Genomic DNA, 20,784 nt, shown 5'->3' with positions numbered 1-20,784 from the left:
CTATTTTGTTACCTATTCACTTGATATTCTGTACTCAGTGAGTCCTCTTTATTTATTTACTTACTTATCTATTTATTTATTTTGTGTCACTGAAGCTTGAACCCAGGAGGCTCTACCATTGAGCCACATCCCCCCCTTTTTATTTTGCTTTGAGATGGAGTCTCTCTAAATTGCCCAGTCTGGTGTCAAATGTACAATCCTCCTGCTTCAGCCACCTGAGTAGCTGGATTACAGGTACAGGATTGGTCACTGTGCTTGGCTGTAGAACTTCCTTTTAGTCTTACTGCATCTGGATAAAACCCCTGAATGAGGGACTCATTGATATCTTCAACAAAAGATTTCCAAATGACTGGGGGAAGGGGTGCTCTCCTCAATGAATTTCAAAAACACCCCCAAACCTCTCCTCAATAATTCTGATAAGTAGAAGTTTTGAAAACCATTGCATTACACAGCAACATTACACATACACTCATTCAATAGGCATATTGACCTACTTCAAGCCAGTATGCCATCACCCTGGAGATACCAGAAGGGCTCACTGATTATTGGGATGTCAAGAAGTGAACAGGTGACAAAATTCAACAGGTGCAATGTGACTTTTATTATGGCTTTACAACTGGGGAGACTGAGGCCTAGATAGGCTAACTTGTTGATTCTGTTCATTCATACCTGCATCTCATACCAGGCCTCAGAAGTCCCTCCTTAGATCTAACTTCCTTCCCACTAAGCTCAGCTTTCCCAGGTGTTCCCACTAATAAGTCCTGTATAGGAAGGGCTCTTTGCTCTTCTTCCTCTAGTCTCTGACCCAGAACCTCTCCCTATCTTCCTTCTTTCACTTGATCCTATTATTCATCCATCCATCTGATATTTACTTTCTGCTCACTAACTTTTCCCTCTCATGCATGCCTGGGACTCACTGTCAGGCTGGAACCAGTGGGAAATCCCTTGGTGAGCACTGATCTCTCCCTGTGGGCATCTTGACCCCGGACTCCACGGAAGGAAAGCAGGATGAAGAGGAGTTGTTCCTCTGTGCCTCAGCTTGTCTGCACCCCCTCTTACCCCAGTCAGGGGGGTCCCAAGGGGAGGGGGGTTGCTGAGCTGAGAACCGCTAATGAAGACTCAGCCAATTAACGCCCGGGCCAGGGTTGGGGGCAGATAAAATTAGCAGCAGAGGCTGCAGAAGGGAGCGGAAGGCACGGGTGGAAAGGGTGGGCAGCTGGCTGAAAGGGGCTGTGTTTGCTGGCGGCTAGCAGCACCGATGAGGCCCCGCCCTCCAAACCCGCGCTCATCCCTTCCCCCATCTCGTCATCCCAACGCTCCCTCCCTCCTTCGTCCGTCTGCAAACTCAGCGCCCACGAAATTAGGAAGGAAAAGGAAGATCGATGACTCCAGATGCCGCAAACACTGTTCCCCCTCCCTCCCAACCTGCCGCCTCCCTCCAGCCCCGCGGAGCTTAGCAGGTTGTCAGCGCTCTGCCTATTCTGTTCCTGAATCTCCCTCTCGTTCAAGGTTTTATACCTCCTTACCCAAGTCATCCCCCATAGTGCGTTAGTAGTTCCCACTCAGGTCTAGTCCCCATTCTATCTGCAATAGCTTCCCTTCGCTCTCTGCGGACAATCCCTACCCCAGGCAGAGTTCTTACCCCAAGGGTCTGGCACATCTCTCTGCGCTTCAGTCTTGGATGACCTCCAAGGGGCTAGCTCTGTCAGTCTTTGCCTCAGTCTACCCGTCAGCCGCGGATGGAGGAGGCCCTGGCCAGGTCTGTACCAGACAGAAACCCACAACTACCCCCCTCTTCCCTACAAAGGTCTCACACAGACACTATTGGATTTCACTTTATTTTGTTCCCTTTCCCGTCTGTTTTGGCGTAGAAAAAAAATATATATCACCGAGAGGAAGCAGTCAGAGAGGGCAAGTGGAGCTGGACTGCAGGGACAGAAGGGAAGCAAGCAGAGGGCAGGGACTGGGCTGAGCGCCCCTGCTCAGGAGTTCTGCTTCTGCGAGGTTGGGAGGAAAAGGGACAGGCAAACGGCAGGCAGAAAGGGATAAGAATAGGCCAGGGGTTTAATAGACCTTTAGGGTCTTTACGAGGGGCACAGGGAGGACAAACGCTTGGGGGCCAGAATGTCTGGGTGGGATAAGTGTGCCAGGCTAGGCGTTATTAAAGCTGTTATTAAAGCTACGGGCAAAGGGAGTGCCCAGCCCAGCGCCAGAAGCAAAAAGGGGATTCAGTGTGGACTGGTGGATCCTAACTTCACCTCCAAACCCCGCCCATTCTAGGGCTGCGCCCTTATCTCTCCGCGTTAGGGTGTATCTGGGATAGGGGTACTCCAGCCTCCTGGGCACTCCCCCTAAGGAAAAAGGGAAATAGCCTGGCTGATGGGTTCACAGAGGGCCGTCCCCTCCGCCCTACTCCCCAGCATGAGTGGAGGAGGCCACAGGAGCGGAGGGATACAGGGAGAAGTACCACTTACAGAGGCTGGGATTTGGGATGCTCAGTGCCAGGGCCAGGGGAACTATCCAAAGTAAGGGTGTTCGCTCTGGAAGTTATAATCTGGGCACACCTTCTGCACCAGTTTGTAGTCAAAGCTGAGGAAGGAGACGAAGATACAGATGACTTTGAAGGGCTTGGCACACAGCCAGGCGGCCTGGCTCTGTGTGTGCTCAGTGAAGCACACCTGCGACGGGTCGTACAGGCACGGGCGGTGCTTGCGAGCGCGGTTTGTCTTCTCATACTCCACGTGGCAATTGAAAGCGCGTGATTCTTTGGTCCCCGGCACCCCCAGAGCGCCGCCCAGTGAGCCTGCCAGTGCTCCCCCAAGGGTGCCCCCAAGCCCCGGTCCCGCCGCTGCTGCCGCCATCCCCAGCGGGGGCCCCAGCCCAGGAAGCACCCCCTCCAGGGCCAGTGTAGACTGTAGAGGGTGGGAGGCAGGCCCAGGCAGCCAGACACCCCCGAACTCGACACGTTTGGAAGGTGGCACAATACTGACACTGAGGTTACCCAGACTAGACGAGTTGTGGCGGAAATACACACTGAAGGTACCATTCACATGGTCCACGATCTTGCCGGTCACCAGCAGCGAGAACTTGAGGGTATGCACCCTAAAGTAGAAGTCCCCCCAGCCGAAGATCTTTTTGGCTCGTGCGGCTTTGATGGATGGCTTTCTCTTAGTACGCTGCGCCGGCAGCGCCCCGGTCACCCCTGCCCGGGTCAGCGCCCCCGTGTGGTTAGCTGGCCAGGCCCAGCTCCAGGCACCAGCCAGGCCCAGGCCATCAGAAGACCTGGACGCTGGGAGCTGTTGGCCAGGGGCACCCCGTCCTGGTGTGGCTGGGCGCAGCTCCAGGTACTGCGGCCTTCCGGACTCCGGTATCTGGGCACTGACCACCTGTGTAGGAACAAAGAGGAGGGAAGAGAGAGAAGCTAGAGTGGGCCACTCTGCCTGAGCCCTACCGTGGCAGCCCTTTTCTGCACCGCTAGGAGATCACATGGAATCAAGCAGTCCTCCGCGGGTAGTTCAGGAGAGAATGTTGGAAGCCTTGTGGTCTATCTGGACTCATTTTCTGTATTTGTGAGATGACCTGAGAATCCCTGTATTTCTCACTAAGCTCCAAAGTGAGCCAAATGCCAAACCCAGAGTGGACATGGGTGTGAGTAGAGAGTGGGTCCCAGAAGACTCCTTCTTTCCTAAGCTGGCTCCTGGATGGTTCCGAGTAATGGGCCAGGGAAGAGCTGGAGTGGAGCATGTGAGGCCGTGACCACCTCAACGTACAGCATCAAGAAAAAGGCGGGAAGACCTCCCAGCTTCTACCGAGACTAAAGCCCCTTTCCTGGCCTCAGCCCTGACTGCTCTGAGGGGAAGGGCTGCTATGAACCGGTTGAACTATGGAGAAGAGTACAGTGCGGTGGGTTGAGGCTTGGGGCATAAACGGACGCCCCTCTCAGTCCCCAGCGCTCGCTCTTGCTGTGACGGAGGCTGCTTGACCGCCCTTCCCTGGGATGGGAGAGGACTGGAGGAGCTGCCCTGCCCGCCCCACCGTCTGTGTCTCAGGTGGCGGCCGATCTGGGAGACAGCGCGGGCGCAAATACAAGATGGATCGAGAGGCGGGAGCGTCCGGGCCAGGCCCGGGCCATCAATTATCTGGGTGGTGGTGTTGGGGGGGTGGCCGAGAGTGAAGGAGACGGGGAGCGAGTGAGAGGAAGAAATATGGAGATGCAGCTCCAGCAGGGAGAGCGGGAGGGAGAGGAGCCGAGATGGTGTCAGAGTGTGTCAGTCAGCCTGTGCTAGCTGCTGCTGTGCTGTTCGGTGTGGCCCTGACTTCCTTCAGGTCCCTGTGGGGGAGACAGTGCTGTGTATGTCAGTCTGGGGTGGTTTGTGCTTCTGTTAGCCTGAAACAGTGTGTATCTTTCTACCCAGAGTTGCTCTGGTGTGTCTGCATGGGGTAGCCTGTATCAGACTGATAGAGACTATATAGGGATCAGTCTGTGGTGGTTGGTGTGGCTGCGGTGATTCTGTGTGTCTGTATGCCTATGTATATCCGTCTGAAGAGGCTGTGTGTGTTTGTATGCCTGCTTGTGGTGGATGTACATCAGTTGTGGTGACTTGTGTACATGTGCCTGGGTTGTCTGTGTGTCCATCTGTGTGTTGATACAAGTCAGGCTGTGTGTGTCAATTTGTGGTAGTAGTGTCTGTGGTTGTTGTATGTCTGGGTATGCTATATGCCAACCTTTGATGGTCTAGAGGTTATCACTTTTTAAATGTGAGTTCCTATCATCCTCTGACCATGTCTCAAGCACTTTCTAGGGTGGGTGTACCCACAGTTACAGTACAAGTATGGTCTGTGTTCCTCTGTGTGTGTGAGAGAGAGAAAGAAAAAAATTATAGATGAGGGAGGCACACTGACCTGCAGGCTGAGAGTTCTGGGTACATAAGGAGGACTGGGCAGTGTGGGTGTCCCCTCTGTTTGCACACACCCACGTGTACACAATATGTGTCCGCAGGGGACAGGAATGCAGAGCCAAGCTACTGGGCTAGAATGTCTATCGTCTGGTCCCCGTCCCTGCAGCGCTGCGATCCCAGGTTATTAATGCTGCCGCCACCCGCTCGTCATACATATTTATCGCCCCCCTCCTCCCTCCTCCCATGCAACCCTCCTCCCAGCCCAGGTGAGGGGGGCAGGGACGGCAAGAATGATTGACTCAGACAGACAAGCTTGAGCTGGCATCTAACACCCGGAGGGTGGGTTTGAGAAGGGCTGGGAGAAGGAGTCCTAGCATGCAGGGAGGGGCAGGGAGAAGAGACTTCCCAAGGGAAGAGGACTGAAGCCCAAGAGGTGGGCTCGAGTCCTGGAAAGGGCATTGGAGGAGGGAATAAGTCTTCTCAGGGAAGGGGTGCATTATCGAACTCTGACCCCTAATGTTACCCTTCGGAACCCAACTGCTGCTCTTTCCAGGAAAGTCTAGCGATCCAAGCCCCTTCCCCAACCTCCCAAGCTATAATCCCAAATGCACTCCAGTACATCCCAGCACCCTTAAGTCCTGTACCTAGACCTGACCAGGGCTGGTTCAGTCCAGCGACTCCTCAGAGACAGGGATTGGGGGGAAAATGGGGTTGGACAGGATAGGGAGAGGTGCAAGGATGTACCCCCACCTCTGATACCAGACAAATTGCTCTCTCTGCTTCTGTGATCCTGGCAAATCCCTGGGCTTTGGACACTTGCACCCCCCACATACATGAAGGGCCGGAGATAGCTCAGATACAAGGGAAGAGTTGAGGGGAGGAAGCCAAAGCAGCCTTGGGTGGGGTTAGACAGGGAGCGCTGAGAGTCTGTGAGGAAACGAGCCGAGAAATGGGAACATGGAATAAAATAAAATAAAATCCTCCCTCTGGCTTCCTCGATCACCAGCACTCTCTCTCTCGCTCTCCCTTTTCCACTATTTTTTCTTTTCTCTCCCCACCCTTCTCTCACTGTTTCTTCCCCCACTTTGTCTCTTGTCTCTAATTTCTATCTTCCAGAATTCTGTTCCCCCTCCCCCGTTTCTATCTTTAACTGAGGCAGTCTTCTGTCCTTCAGGTTGTCTGTCTCCAGCAGTGCATGTATGTGTGTGTATGTGGGGAGGGAGAGGAACTAGATGGTAAAGGAGTTCCTCTTTGCTTAGAACCCTTCTCCCCTCCCCCGACTGGGGGCAGAAGCAGGGTGTTGTCTGAGGTGGGGTCCCCTTGCTGCAGAGCTGGTTTAATTAAGCTAACTGGGCGCGGTGACATTTGCAGAGGGGAGAGGCTAGCACTGCTGCCAGCGCACGGTGGCGGGGGGTGGGGGGAGGCATGTGGTGGCTAAGGGGCGAGTGTCTGCAGGCTTCTACAGGCCCACTCGGTTAGGAGCCATGCCAGAGGCAGTAAGCCCACACACCTGAGGGGAGTTGAGGGCACCTCTGGCTATGGAACAAACTCCGATGGGGGAGAGAGCTCTTTTGGGATGGGACCACTGGGAATGGCTGGGGGAGATCAATCTGTCAGCCCCCCAGCCGCATTGCAGGGTGCACCTCCCCTGGGTCAGTTGTTTCTCTGCGCGGGTTAGGCAAAGTGTTCAGGATTTGACTGGGGGAGGGAACAGCGCCCTGTGGTTGAGAAAAGAATGATCCAGGCCTGAACTGGGGAGGGAGAAAGGGCATACTGAGCCCCCGCACCTAGAAAGAGGCAATGCACCACAGTCAGGGTGGGGTGAAGTCTGGCTGGGAACCAGGGATAGAGAAGGGGGTAAACATGGCAGTATAAGGCGAGGACTGAGACAGAGATGGAACAGGACTGGCATTGGGGACTGGGAAGGCACAGCAACAGAATTCAGAGACAAGGATGCAACGAGGATAGACATGGGGACAGGGATGAGGAGGAGAACAGAAATAGTGGACAGGCACTGGACAGAGACATATCAGATGTGGATGCAGATGGGGTGTGGATCAGAGGAATGAAGAAGGGATATAGAAAAGGATGGTAGCCAAAGTGGGATAGGTATGATAGATGAGGAATGGGCAATGGGGACGACAGGTATGACGATGGAACTGGGAATGGAGAGATCGTAACGGGGACAGGGTAGGGGCATAACAGAAATGGAGGAAGAAGGATGGTTATAGAGAAGAAACAGGGATAAAGGTAGATTCAGAGACCCCAGATGGGGATGGCGGAAGCCAGTGGGCACTGGAAAGGGAAATAGAGGACAAGGAAAGTGACTGGAGACATGGACAGAGATGGAAGCTGAGGACAGGTATGAGAGAAGCCAAAGGAAAAGGCAGAAGGCCAGGCAGGATCAGGCTTTGGGAGAGGCCCGGAAGGTGGAGACGAAGATACCTTGTTTCAGATCCTACTACAGCTTGCTGGGGCGGGGGACTGCGGGTGGGGCGGGCTCTGCCCTTGGGCCGGGTGCCCCTTCCCCCTCAGCCCCGCCTGCCCGCCTGCTCTCGGCCTGCCGCGCAAGGCTCACCGTTATCTGAATTTTGATTTTATTTTATTTTATTTTATTTCCCTGCTTCCTAGAGCCGGCGCGGTCCCCCCGGGAACGGCCACCCCCCGCCCCCCGCCCCGCGCCTCACTTTATTATTGCAATAAATGTGCCTATAAAGGCGCCGGCTCGGGGGCGCGGTGGGGGTTGGGGGGGAGCCGCGGAGCGGGGATGTAATTTCCCGAAGCCGGAGCCGGAGGGGGAGTGGGCGGGGTGGAGGTGGAGGAGGGGCAGGCGGGGGAGAGGGGGAGACTTGCCAATTTCCAACGCTCAAGGCCGCACTCCTTGCTCCCCATCCCTGCTCCTCAGCTCGCTCCTCAACGCGCCCTTCGACTTCCCTGCACCCAAGGGAGGATCCCTGCCCCATGACAGGCCCCCTCTCTGTTACCTTGTCCCCCTCCCGCATGCCCCCCTTGAGTTACAGGGGCTCTGTCCGAAGTTCCCCATCTCCTTGCCAATTACTCCATCTCTAACCCCTGTGAGGGACCCCCACTTATCTGTTAGCTTTCAAGGATTATTTTATCGTTCCCCAATTACCTGTTTTTTGGGGTCCCTCTTTGCCTCGCTTCTGTCCTTCTTACCTTACCTTTTTGTCAGTCACCTCCTCCTGGATCTCTAGCTCCTCACCCATCCCAATCTATGACCCTCTAAATTCTCCTTCCAGCGGCACCCCTCCCATTCAGAATTTGGGGTTTTCACAGGAGGTTCTGACCCAAGGGAACTGTCACAGCAGCCCCCTCCCCTGTGTCCCTAGCACAGCTGCCACCCCTGATTACCCCCAAATCCCCGCCAGAAGCTCTGGGCCCAAGCCCAGGCTGTGCGTGCCTAAGTGGCCCAGCCAGAGATTAGCTGGGGGGCTAGAGGAGGGTAAGGAGGTGGGAGGCGGTGGCTGGACCAGGGGTTGTGGCCAGCCAGCTCTGAAAGACTGGCTTTGGGGCCTAATCCTTCCCTGAGGCAGGATAGAGCTGAAAGGTCCCACAGGGCCCCACCCCTGCCCTCCCCCAGCTAATTAGTAATTAGTGATTAGTGATTAGTGACTATTGATCGCCTGCTGCTTCTCCCAGTAGGCAGTTGCTTTGGCAAGGAGTGGGGGAAACAGAGATAGAGAGGGAAAGAAGGAGTCAACACTGTATTAGAAAGATCCTGAAGCAACCACAGCAGAGAGGCTGTGGAAGCCAGAAGTCCTAGGCCCTGAGAGACCAGGATCCTAGAGCAAGAAGGAAGGAGACAGAGAACTCCTGGAGTAAGGACTAGGTGAAGAAGAGGTCGGGTGGTGCTTGATGGTTAGGGTTTCCCAAAAAGCTACTCTAAACTGTCCCCACCAGCTTCTCATCCAGTGTCAGCCTCACCTTTCTCTACTCCCAGTGCTGGCACTGAGACATCCCTGAAGGCACACACACACACACACACACATAAATCACATTCACATATATGAACATATCTGTGGCTTACAACCCCATTATACTCAACTTCACTCAAAACCACAAACACACAGATGCACTCAAAAACCCCAGATTCATGTACAGACAACATATGTGCTCCAGTATGAAATGCACTAGAGTCCCTGGGGCCTACACATGTGCACACACCGTATCACAAATGCACATAAACACACAAGGCAGGTATTTAGACACATAGACACTTCTCTACACACACTTGCCCATGCACAATCATACATATTCACACACTCACAGTATGCACGCACACACACACACACACCATACATAAACAGATCCTCACAAGCACACAAACTGGACTAAATGGCAGATAGCTCTCTCCCTCTGACTTCAACAAGGAGACCTCACAGCTGCAGCTCTCACATACACTCAAATAGATCGCATCGCTCATATCCTCACTCTCACTCTCCCTCAAGTCTCCACCAGATGTTTCATTCCCCTTCAGGGGGCAAAGGAAATTAAACCAGATCTGTCCACAGGGGAGTTTATTTGATGGGGAGAATGGAGAGGAGAGGGGAGGAGGTAGAAATGAGAGGCAGGACAGTGTCATCGCTACCACCTCTTGACTCTGTGCCTTCACACATGGGTGGTGGTGGGCCAGACACCTTTCCATAGACCTCTAATTTAGAGTTGGGCAGCAAATCCAAGTCTTCCACCAGTGGAAGCAGTTTTCACGGAGGGGGTTCCTCAAGGTCACCAAGTGGGTCTGGGAGAATACAGAGCTCTATTGGTAGCTTCACTGGAGTAGCCCCTACCTTGCTGGAGTTGCTGAGGGCAACTGGGTTGGGCAGGTGGGGGTTTAGGTGTTGGAGAAGAACCCTTTCCAGATTCCATAGGGACTGGGGGTTAGGGCTTAGGGAGTGAGGGTTTAGAGAGTAACCTGCTTGCCCCCAAACTAGGTAGGTCACAGTTGGGTGCAGGAAACAGGGAAGCCATGGACTAGGGAGGCTAATGGAGGGGGAAGCAAGGGCCTAAGCCCCCTTTGTGGGATACACACCTGGGCACAGATAACTGCACTGTGAAGCAGGCACTTGCACTCATCCATGTAAAGTCAACATCACTACCCTGGCACGTCAGTATACACATGAACCCTGAGCCCCAGGGCTAAACACCCAAGCCTGGCTTCCCTGGACACATGCAGGCACACAGTTCATACGTTGACCCACACACTATACCAGCACATACAGCACACTGTGTACATGAGCTGAAGCTTCCAAGTAGAGAGAGAGGCATGACCAAGTCTGGGTCCCCTTGGCCTCTGGGTCCTCTCCCAGGAACCTCAGGGAAAGAGGCAGCAGAGAGGAGTGGGGGCAGGGAGGAGCAGCCCCCATCGCGGGGAGAGAGAGGGGGTGTGTCTGTGAGGCTGTGCAGGGGAGATGGTGTCTCCGCGGGAAATGCTATGGGAGACTGTAGCCAAGTTCAGCCGTGTCCGTGTGGGTCCGTGTGTGCGCGTGTGCCCGGGCCGTGTATGCTCCGAACACAGCGCCTACCTGGCATTGTGACAAGTGCAGAGAAGAGAAATGGGAAGGCGTGGGTGGAGGGGTGGAAGGACAGACAGACAGTGAGAAAGGCGAGCGAGGTTGGCGCGGAAAGACAGCAAGGCTGACACCCGGCTGGCTTGTCTGTCTGTCTCGCACTCCCGCTCTGTCTGGCGCACTTGCGGGTCGCGCTTCGTCCCCTCCCCCGCCGCGCCTGAAGCCGGATCCGAGCAGGGCCTCCACCCGGCAACCCCCACCCCAACCCTCACCCAACTTGCGCTGGGAGAGTGTCAGTCCTGAAGCGAGCAGTCTGTCCATCCGCTTCGCCCACGCCGCGCAAAGTTGGGACGCTTGGAGCTGGGGGCGGGGCGGGCGCACAGATCCTCTAGTACTCTGGGACCTTCGCGTCGAGGACCCCAGCGCTCGCGCCTCAACCCTGCCGCCCTTACCTTCCTAAGAAGCCAAGGGCCAAAGAGCAAGAGGAGCCATTCCGGGAGCAGTCGCATCTTCCCGGGCGGCCGAGCTGGGCGGTCAGGGCGGGTCCCGGGGCGAGCCGGACAGGGCGCGGGGCTCCGGGCTTCGGGGGGCCGGGGTGGCTGCTGAAGCGGCGGGAGCGGGCGGCGCGGCCCGCGGACTGAACGAGAGGAGCGGAGCGAGGCGCTGGGGGCGGGGCGCGGGCGGGGGAGAAAGTTGGGTCTGACTCGGGCGGGCGGGGGGGCGGGGCTCCGCGGAGCTCCAATCCGGGCCGCGCCCCGCGCGCCCCCTCCCGCCCAGCTGGGGGCACCGAAGGTGACTTTCACCCCGACACGCCCCAGACACGCCCCTGGTCCAGGTGCGAAGCTAGAGGGTTGAGGGGCTTAAGGGCCGCGCCCGCGAGAGGCCGGTCTGTGCCGAAGAATAGGGAAGGGCGTGGGACCCAAGGCTCTGGGACTGTGGTGTAAAGGGGGCACCGTGAAGCAGGAGTCTGGCGAGGTTCAGCGAGGCTGCAGGACTAGGGCCCTTCGATGTCCCGGGGCCCTTCTATGTTCCGGGCCAAGGTGGGTCCCGGGGCAGGAGCAGGGCAGGGGCCGAGGTGAGGGCGAGTGCGGCTTCAGGCGGCTACCGAGGCGCGGCCGGCCGCTGACGGGGATGGATGGGCGCCCCGCGGCTCATTCGGCCCGGAGATGAGAATCATTGATCACGGACGGAAACCCCATCACGTCTGTCAATAGGGCTGACAAACGGGGCCCGCCGCCCCCACCCCCGCCCCACGGCACCTCTGCGGTCTCTGGACCACTGGGGTAGACTGGCTCATTCACCCTTGTCCCTAGGCCCCCCACCCACGCTGACTCCTGCACCTTTTAGCTCTCCCCCGCATAAGGACTGGACGGTAAGTCCCGCTCAGTGCCGCCTGCCCAGCCTCTTGATGTAGTCTATCCCTTCCCTCCCACTGTCCCATCTTTCACCACTAGCTCTTCTTGATCCTTGTCCCCTTCCCTGTCTGTTTCTGTCCTTGTCTCTGTCCCCAGCCTGTCTCTGTTCTCATCCTCTGGGCTGTTTCTTCATCAGCGCCCTCCTTCCTCTAGTCTCTGTCTTCCCTGCCCAGGGAATCTTCAGCTGTCAGCTGTTGCTACGCACTGAGGCTGAGGTTGTGGTATGACCAACACCTAGACAGTGAGAGACATGCAGAGAGACAGGACCATACCCCAAGACCTGAACACACATATGCAACCTTTTGGCATGTTGCAGATGCACTGGTAAGGCTTACCACAAGGTAGAGGTGAACACAGACACGCAGAGCAAAATATATTCACACAGAAACTAGCACACACAGAGATGTACACCAACACACAGATGGACACATTTGGTTTACACACAGGAGTTCACAGTGATAGAAAAATGCAAGGTTGGGCTGAGAGACAAGTGTACCCAGCCAGGTCCTCAGCACTTCTCCCCCTTACCTTAGCAGAGAGGCAAATATCCACAGATATGGACATACACACAGGTGAATGCTGGCACTGGCAGTTCAAAGAACAAGCCCAGGCATATACAAAGAAACAGACAGACAGATATGGGATGTGACAGACAAAAAGAGAGTCAGGGAAAGGACAAAGATGCCGAAAGGATGAAGCAGAAGTAGTAACACCCAGGGAGACAGAAACCAAGAAGCAGGGACTTGGGTACAGGCAGAGAAGAGAAGTGAGGAAGGAAGGGGCAGAGGTGTTGAGGCCTAAGGTTATATGATCTCAACCAGAACTCTGGGTCCCAAGTGCTGAGTTCTGGGGCACACCCAAGCCTAGGGTGCCCATGATAGAAGCCCATCCCAAGATCCTGAACTTTGGGAGGCCCAATTCACCCCATCATTCTCCTTTTGTTAGTCTCAAGTCACCTCATTCTCTCTCTGGTTAAACATATGTATATGCACACAGGTGCATGCAAGGTACCGTGGGCGCGCACACACACACACACTCTCTCTCTCTCTCACTACTCCTTGTCTCTGGGTCTTTGCCTGTGTCCCTATATCTTCCCATCTCTGAACCTATCTATATCAGTCTGTATTAACCTCTGTCCCTGGCTTTGCCCATCTCTGTTCTGTTTTGTAGGCCCCCTCCCACCTTGCTGGATGGGGAGTTTGGGAGGATCACTCCTGGTGGATATCCTCTTAGCCAGTCCTGGCCAGCAAAGGGAAGATGACGACCAGAGAGGTGTGCCTTCTAAGCTGCAGCTGGGGGCCCTTCTCCCTCTGCCCAGGATTTTTAGGCGACAAGCAGAGAATCAGTGGCTCCCGCGGGGGCGCCAGATGCACGGCTGGCAGAGGGAGGGGGTGAGGGGTGGGGCTGGTAAGCAGGCGGGCACTGTGGAAGAGAAGGGAGCTGGCTGGCAGAGGGTGGAGGGGGTGTGGCAAAATAGCCCGAGGAGGAGAAGTGAGAGGCTGTACTGGGTTCCCCGCAGGTGCATAATTAGTGTGTTGAGGAGGGGGCTGTACTGCGTTTCAGGATAAACAGCGCTTCCGGAGGTTCTAACGCCACCTGGTGGCCATATAGGGACACAAGTCTCTCAGTAACAAGGACACCTCTTTTTCCCAGGAGGTTTGCTCCTTCCAGGACCCTACGTGTCCTGGGAAGCCAGGAAGGTGGGGGTGGGGAAGTGGATCTCAGAGTGGAGGATGAGGTTGGAAATGGAAATTTCAAGGCTAAGAAGGAAGGGGAGGGCTCTTGTTTTTGGAGGTGCCTAAACCCAAAAGCTTTTCCAAGGAAGGAGGAAGCCAGGAGGAATATCCTGGAGAAGTTAAACCAGTAAGGGAATGAAAGACAGTATTCCCTTTGGAAGTTGGATAAGAGCTCATCAGGCATTTGCAGCCACCCTTCCTGAGCTCATACTTGCTGTTGTGGGGGAGAGTGGGTTTCTAATCCTCTCTCAGTCCTGGGTGGTGTGAAGCTGTGTTTTTTCCAAGAGGCTCCCTTCTCTGAGCAAGGACAACTTAAATCATCTCTGTCAACCCATAGAATGTCTGAATGGTTGCTGAGCTGGATCTGTTGGAGGATAGTGGGCCTGGCAAACTGGTCTGTCCAGCTCCCTTCAGTCCTTCCTGCTTAAATCCAGGACTTTACTCTTGGCATCTGATCAGTCTCCATGAAGTCAGATGTCAATACTTTGAGAACAAATGTGGACAGAGAATGCCACAGGGGACCATTTTGAAGGCCTGGAAAGCCTTCACAATCCAATGTATTCATTCCTTCTAGTGGGATTTCTTACTATGGGAAATAATATAGGCAGGAGGGGTAGTGGTGTCCAAAGGAAGTGGTAATGCAGAGGAACAGATCTTGGAGTTAGTGTCCTAGAGCCAGTGGGAACACGAGATTCAGAGCAGTGAAGTCACTGCCTCAAAGTCACATATCCAGGAGAAAAAGGTCCTTCCTGCCAAGTCCAGTACCACCCTGCTCTCCCTGCTATAGCAAGATGGAGAGGGAAGGGGCTCCAGGAGAAGGGATCTGCCGGCAGGACTCCCAAGCCTGCCTTCAGTAAAGATCATGGCTCCCCTGGTGGCTGAAGCCCAAAAGTGCAGCCCCAGCCCACAGTCACATTCCCAGGCAGACACAATCGGCTTTCTCTCTCTCTCTTTCTCTCTCTCTCTTTTTTTTTTTTTTTTTTTTTTTTTTTTTTTTTTTTACAATTTTATTTATAACAATATCTGTGTTATTTAGTTGTAAAGGAATTCAGCAAAAATTATTAAAACGTTCATGTCCCCAAAACGGGGCTGCCCACTTGCCCTTCCTTAGTGTGCCCCATTTCCTCATCCCCAGGGGAGGGAGGTTGGGGGGTCTGTTACCAATGAAGGTTTCTAGCCCTGGGAGCCATTGTGAGGGCACTGAAGAGGGGGGCCTGTTTGGGAGGTTACTGAGCATGGTCATCTCTGAGGTGCCCCTAAGAGTGGGGGCCGGGTCTTGGGGCATCCTGCCCAAGAACTTAAATCTCCATTTGTCCCTTCCTACTTCAGCCAGAGCCAAATCTTCTAGACAGGGGCAGCAGAGAATCTACCTCCCCAGAATTAGCCCCAGGGACTTGGGAAGGGAGGAGCTGAGGGGGAAGGAGTAGGAGGACCTTCACAAAGTGTCTTTGTCAGGGGTGCTGCACCACCAGATCTCCCAGGGGGGGGTGCATTTTGGTGGGAAAGGAGGTGGGCTCCCTCATACCTTTAAGTTGCAGGAGCCCCCAGAGCCCTCCCTGCCCCCAACAAGGTAGCATGGGGGGGGTGCTGAGGAGCAGGCAGGAAGGAGGAGAATGGAAAGAGATAATACTGTGCTCGCTTGCTCACTCACATATAAAAAGTAATTCCTTCATTTTTACATTTATACATCCGGCAGGGCCGGGGAAGGGCTGGCTGGGGAGGGGGCTCATTGAAGGACTTCTCTGGCAGGGGCACTCTGGGGGGAGTCCGATGGAGCAGGGCCCTATGCCAAGGGGTCCCCTATCTCGTCCTCAGGGCCCCGGCCCAGGAGTTCTCGCTTCTCGTCCGTGCTGGCCAAGGAGTGGCGGCTGCCGTGGCCCCCCATGTAGAGTGTAGCATACACAGGGTTGGTGAAGTTGGTGGGCTGCAAAGCAACAGAGGGTTCAGGTGGGGCTCAGGGGCTGGGCTCTGTGGCCCAGGTTATCCCACTCCCTACCTCTGACCCATCATCCAACCTGATACCCTTAATCACTCTACCCACAGCCTCTTAGCCCTACCCTGGGAGCCTCCCCAATCTCTCCTCCAGCCTACCTTGTCAGGGTCCAGGGCAAAATCAGCATCCAATAGGCCCCCAACATCATCAGGCTCTCCGCCTTCGTACATCTTGTAGGTAGGGTTCCCAATCTCCACATTCATAGCTCCATTGGTCATCCGCTGGTGCTGAAAGCCCTTAGCCCTGGGGAAGGGCAGGAGTGTAAGAAGGTAGAGATTCTGGGAGTGTGTGGGGGGGTCAGACTGGGTGGCAAAGCAATGTCCAAAACTTTCTAAACTCCTGGTGGCTCACCCTCGGACTCGCCGCTTATACCAGAATACCACTCCAGCCACTAGAAGCAGCAGCAGCAGCAACAGGAGAGGAATAAGGATGGAGGCCATATCTGGAGGGAGGACATGGGAAAATGAGTCAGAAGGTCAGAAGGCTCTGACACCCTGCTCTAGGACCCAGCAGTCCTGCCTGTCACACCCTATGCCACTTACGTCCAGGCTGCTGTTGACTGACGACCTGCTCTTCACACCGTGGTCCTGTCATGTGGGGTGGGCACCTGCAGGTAGGAGGGCAGAGCTGAGTGGACAGGAACTCCACAACTGCTGCTCCAGGGAAACTGGGTGGTCCTCTGCTCAGATTTGAGGAAAGGAGTGATATTGTATGTCTGGGATAAGACTCAGTCCCAACTCACTGGCACTCAGGCATCATCTTGCTATTCATGGTACAGGAACCGCCATTGCTGCAGTGGCCAACACAGGTCAGACAGCTGGGGGCCACCCGGCCATCGGTGCAGCTGTGGGAAGGAGTCAGAGGCTGGGGCTGGGGCTGGTCAAGAAGCGTGTGAAGCTAAGGAAGTGTCAGGATAGGGTTGCAGGTGGAGGAACAGGGATGGGATCAGTAGGATGGAGGGTATATGGCTGGAATAGGGTAGAATCATGGAGGCAGGGGCCCACTCACTTGCAGGTGACATCCCCAGTCTGCTTGTTGACCACACAGGCTCCTTGGAGACAGCGGCTGCACTTGTTTACCTCACACCTTGGTCCCTCAAAGTAGACAGTGCAGCGACATTGCTGGGAGCCATCTGCAGCCATCTGGCATGTGCCAAAGTTCTCGCAGTAGCCAGAGCACTCCCCTACAGTTGTGAGTGGAGAGGAAGTACCTTATACCCCACCCTCGTGGGGCCCTCCCAAGGGGTGGCTGGGCACCTGAAAGGACTCCTTTGTCCCATGGATGACTCCCACCTCCTCCTGGGTTTCCTGCTATTCGCATATCACAAGCTCCAGGGCACAAGGATATTCCCAGAGCATGCTAGCAGGGCTCTGTTTTTGCTTGAACAGTTCTGAGGTCCAGAGTGCTTACTACCTCGGGGAGGTGTGCCAACACTTTTCTGAGTAGCACCAGCAGCCTGGGCCTGTCTCAGCTGCATATGGTCTCCCTCCCCTGAACTTGCCTCCATGGGTCCTGGCTCCCCTCTTCCTCCCCTGGGGCCTGGAGATGGCTCACTCACGGTACTGGCAGCGGTCACCCAGGAAGCCAGGTAGGCATCGGCACTGAGGCTGGTTGCCCTGGTTGACAGTGCAGGTGCTGTTGTTGGCACAGTAGCCCGCACACACCTGCTGGGTGCATTTGGGGCCTGTGAAGCCCGTGGGGCACCGGCACGTGGGCATGCCTGGTGGGAGAGAATGTATGAGTGGAATTGTGGCTTTGGGGACCACCTAGCCTTATAACAAAGGAACAGGGCTTGGAGGACCTGGGTGGGAGGCAGAGACCAGAGGGACTGGATGCTGGAGCTGTAGAGAGGAGGCAGGAGGCCAGGCAAGGTAGGCAGGAGTTGGGCATCAGCTTGGGGTGGAGCCAGAGGGGTGGGAGCAAGGGACAAGGAACAAAGAACAGTTCTGGGCGTGGGCATACCAGAGGGGGAGGCAGCACAGGTGCCCCCGTTGCGACAATGCTCCCAGCATTGGTCCAGCTCACACTTGTCACCTGTGTAGCGGGGCTGGCAGCGACACTTGGGCTGCCTCCGTGCATTGAGGAAACAGCTGCCCCCATTGAAGCACTGCAGATTGCAGGTTCCAGGTCGGGGAGCTGCAGGAGGGACTCATCAGAGGGCAAAGCCAGGGCAAGGGGAGAGGAGGACTGGGAGGTCAAGGACCTGAGGGAGGAGGGTCCTGAGGCATGGGATGGGGCACTGGGGACAGGTGCGAACGTACCATCTGGAGGGGGTGTTGGAGAGGGTATAGGCACACAGGTGCCATTGTCCAGTCGCTTCCCATTGGGACAGGTGCAGACAGGCCCACTGGGACTCAGCAGGCAGAGCCACTCACATTTCTTGCGGTCACAGGGGTTGGTCACTACAGATGTGGGGGCAGATACTGAGCAGGGCCCTTTCCTGAGCCCTGTGGACCCAGAATGCTCCCTTCTTCACTTAGACCTGAGGTCATGGCCTAGAGACCTGGTACTACCAGACCTTCCCTTTCTGACCCCAGGCTCTTCCTCTCCCTCACCTTCAGGCTGCTTGTGCTGATGGTACAGGACCACATCAGAGGCGTGGCTCAGGCCACCTGTCAGGTTGATCAATGGGCTGTGTCCAAACTTATGGATCTTGAAGACACGATTATTGATGTAGGTGACACCATAGATGTAATCCTCGAAGACATCAATACTGAAGGGGTGACTTAGGCCTGGGGGAGGAGGTGGAATCAAGTGAAATCAGAGGAGTCTTGGGTCTTGGTCATATCCTTCAGGATACCAGTCCCTGTGGTTCCCAGGTACTTCAAACTCCAAACATCCAGACCAAACTGTCCACATTCCACCCCCTGTCCTTTCTTTTTTTTTTGGGGGGGGGTACCAGGAATTGAACTAAGAGGCACTTAACCACTGAGCCACATCCCCAGCTCTTTTTTGTATTTTATTTAGAGACGCGGTCTCACTGAGTTGCTTAGGTCCTCATTAAGTTGCTGAGGCTGGCTTTGAATTCTCAATCCTCCTGCCTCAGCCTCCTGAGCTGCTGGGATTACAGGTGTGTGCCACTGTGCCTGGCGTTTCCCACCTATCCGTTCTATGGCCACTTCTGACAAAAGACTTCTGGGGTCATGGTTGACTTCTACATCTTATCCCCACATTTTAAGTTCTAACTACCACCTCTACTGCCTCTACACAACTTGATACTTAGTGGTAGAGTGAATGAATTGACCCATTGGCCAGAGTCAGGTAGGTACAGGCCTACAGGACTGTTTGGGGCCAGGCTGATGAAGGATGGAAGCATTGGAGTGAGGTTTTGAGGTTCAGTGGGGAGGTTGGGGGCCTGAGGACAAGGCTGCTGCTGGGCTCTGACCTCGCTTGCTGTCAGCAGCCACGATGGGGTCCGTGCCATTGAGCCGGATGCTGCCGATGACTGAAAGCTTGGCATCTGCCCAGTACAGTCGTTCGTTGTGATAATCTACAGCCAGGCCTGGGGGAAGGCAGGGAGTGCTGTGAGGGCTGAGTCTCTGCTACATCAGAGGTGAAGACTTGACTCAGTGTCCAGGACAGTGCATCCTGATCACATGACCACTCCCAACCACCTATCTGGGAAAAGCGTCCACAAGCCCTTTGCCTGGTTCCAGCCCCAGTCAGCACTGGCCTTGGAGAGTCTGCCCTTCCCACAGCACCACCCCTGCCCAATGGACCTGTGGGCCACTGAATGTTGTCCTGCACCAGTGTCTCCCGAAGGGTCCCATCCATCGCTGCCGTCTCAATCTTGGGGTGGTTCCCCCAGTCTGACCAGTACATGGTGCTGGGGAAGGAGAAGGGGTGAGAATGGGTCTGACCTGAGAGCCAGAGGAGGCAGAATGAGGTGAGACAGGGTGTGTGGTCTGGCACAGGGACTGCTGGATTTCAGGAGGAGGGTGCACTGTCTTCCTCCCACAGAGAAGAATGGGAGACGGCGTCTGACCAGGTGAACACCTTCTACTCTAAAACCACAATGTGCGGAACCACAGATGTGTAAGTGAGCAGAGATGTCCCTGGAGCAGAGGGGAATTCCATAACCTGGGTGCCCTTGATAGCCATCCAAGTGGAGGTCGGGTGCCTACCGAGCAGGCCCTGCTGGAGTCCCTGGCAAATGCAGCACTGGTTAGGGCCAGGGCTGGGGGTAGCTTGGAAGACTGGAGTGCCTGAGGACTCTGCCTCTCAGGCTGGTCTGGAAGGGCATGCTTGTGGATGCTGGGCCCATGCCCCCAGCCCAGGGACTTCCTACCACCAGCCCAGATGCCTCCCCCCTAGGACCCTTGCCCACCCCCTTAGTGGGTCCACCACAATGGCGTGGGGCTCGTCAATCATGCCCGAGATGAGCGTCTTGCGGTTCTCGCCCTTCATTTGTGCCACCTCAATCACGTCTCGGCCAGAGTCAGTCCAATACACGTTCCCGGCCACCCAGTCGATGGCGATGCCCCTTGGCATCTTCAGCCCTGAAATCTGAATGGGAGTCTCAGGCTCAGGGGCCACCACTTTTGTTTTCCTGCCCATGATCCCACCCCTGGGCCTGCCATTCTGCCCTGTGAAAACATTGCCCCACATCAATCAGTCCCAGGTTTCAAGGAGATGCCAGGCTTGGACATGTTTTACCTCACTAAAAAAAAAAAAGACTACGAGACAGTTATTATTACTGGAGCTGGGGATCGAAGACAGGGTTTCTTGCCTGCTCAGCATACTCTACCACTGAGCCCCTGCCCCAAGTAGGTATTATTAACTCATTTTATTGATGAAAATAATGAAGCCAGAGAGTAAATGGGCCAAGACTGACACAGGTAGCAATGATGATCAAGAATCAAGGGCTCTAGGACTGGGGAGATAGCTTAGTCGGTAGAGTGCTTGCCTTGCAAGCACAAGGCCCTGGGTTCGATCCCCAGCACCACACACACAAAAAAAGAATCAAGGGCTCTCATGCTGAGGGTCAGTCTGCCCTGCTGCCCTGGGCTGCCAATGAGGCTGCGGATCTCACTATCATCAGCAATGTACAGGACCTGGTACTTGGAGCCTGGAAGGGCAATAGGCTGGAGCACAGGCAAACACTGATACAATTATCAGACTGCTCTGTCTATGCCTCAGAACGTAATCCTCACCACCGCTGCCTTCTAGTCTCACCCTTTGCCCCCTTCTGCTGTCCTTTTCAAATTCTGCTCT

General features: G+C 55.3%; 2 protein-coding genes across 3 annotated transcripts in view; both read right to left on the bottom strand.

Moving 5' to 3' along the window:
* Nucleotides 1-1,826: 1,826 nt before the first annotated feature.
* Nucleotides 1,827-11,082, bottom strand: Nxph4 (neurexophilin 4). 2 transcript variants are annotated; one of them, XM_047550554.1, is made up of 3 exons: nucleotides 10,879-11,082; nucleotides 2,475-3,386; nucleotides 1,827-2,351 (listed from the first exon to the last, which is right to left on the bottom strand). In XM_047550554.1, exons 1-2 carry the CDS (start codon nucleotides 10,933-10,935, stop codon nucleotides 2,517-2,519), a joined length of 927 nt encoding a protein of 308 aa, XP_047406510.1. In that variant the 5' UTR covers nucleotides 10,936-11,082; the 3' UTR covers nucleotides 1,827-2,351; nucleotides 2,475-2,516. The 2 variants fall into 2 exon arrangements, with proteins under 2 accessions (XP_047406510.1, XP_047406509.1); XM_047550553.1 differs by having other exon boundaries at nucleotides 1,827-3,386.
* A 4,142-nt stretch (nucleotides 11,083-15,224) lies between these two features.
* Lrp1 (LDL receptor related protein 1) overlaps nucleotides 15,225-20,784 on the bottom strand; it is a 79,047-nt gene continuing 73,487 nt past the window's right edge. The window contains 13 exon segments of the mRNA XM_047548687.1: nucleotides 15,225-15,501; nucleotides 15,669-15,813; nucleotides 15,922-16,012; nucleotides 16,113-16,177; nucleotides 16,313-16,414; nucleotides 16,579-16,753; nucleotides 17,129-17,290; nucleotides 17,533-17,706; nucleotides 17,832-17,972; nucleotides 18,126-18,302; nucleotides 18,956-19,072; nucleotides 19,290-19,396; nucleotides 19,898-20,076. Coding sequence (XP_047404643.1) covers nucleotides 15,361-15,501; nucleotides 15,669-15,813; nucleotides 15,922-16,012; nucleotides 16,113-16,177; nucleotides 16,313-16,414; nucleotides 16,579-16,753; nucleotides 17,129-17,290; nucleotides 17,533-17,706; nucleotides 17,832-17,972; nucleotides 18,126-18,302; nucleotides 18,956-19,072; nucleotides 19,290-19,396; nucleotides 19,898-20,076 — 1,776 coding nt within the window. The 3' untranslated portion in view covers nucleotides 15,225-15,360.

Source organism: Sciurus carolinensis, chromosome 4 (assembly GCF_902686445.1).
Source record: "Sciurus carolinensis chromosome 4, mSciCar1.2, whole genome shotgun sequence".
NCBI classification, from domain to species: Eukaryota; Metazoa; Chordata; class Mammalia; order Rodentia; family Sciuridae; genus Sciurus; species Sciurus carolinensis.
Note: the sequence above shows the minus strand (reverse complement) of the source record. Positions and strands in the feature narration are given on the sequence as shown.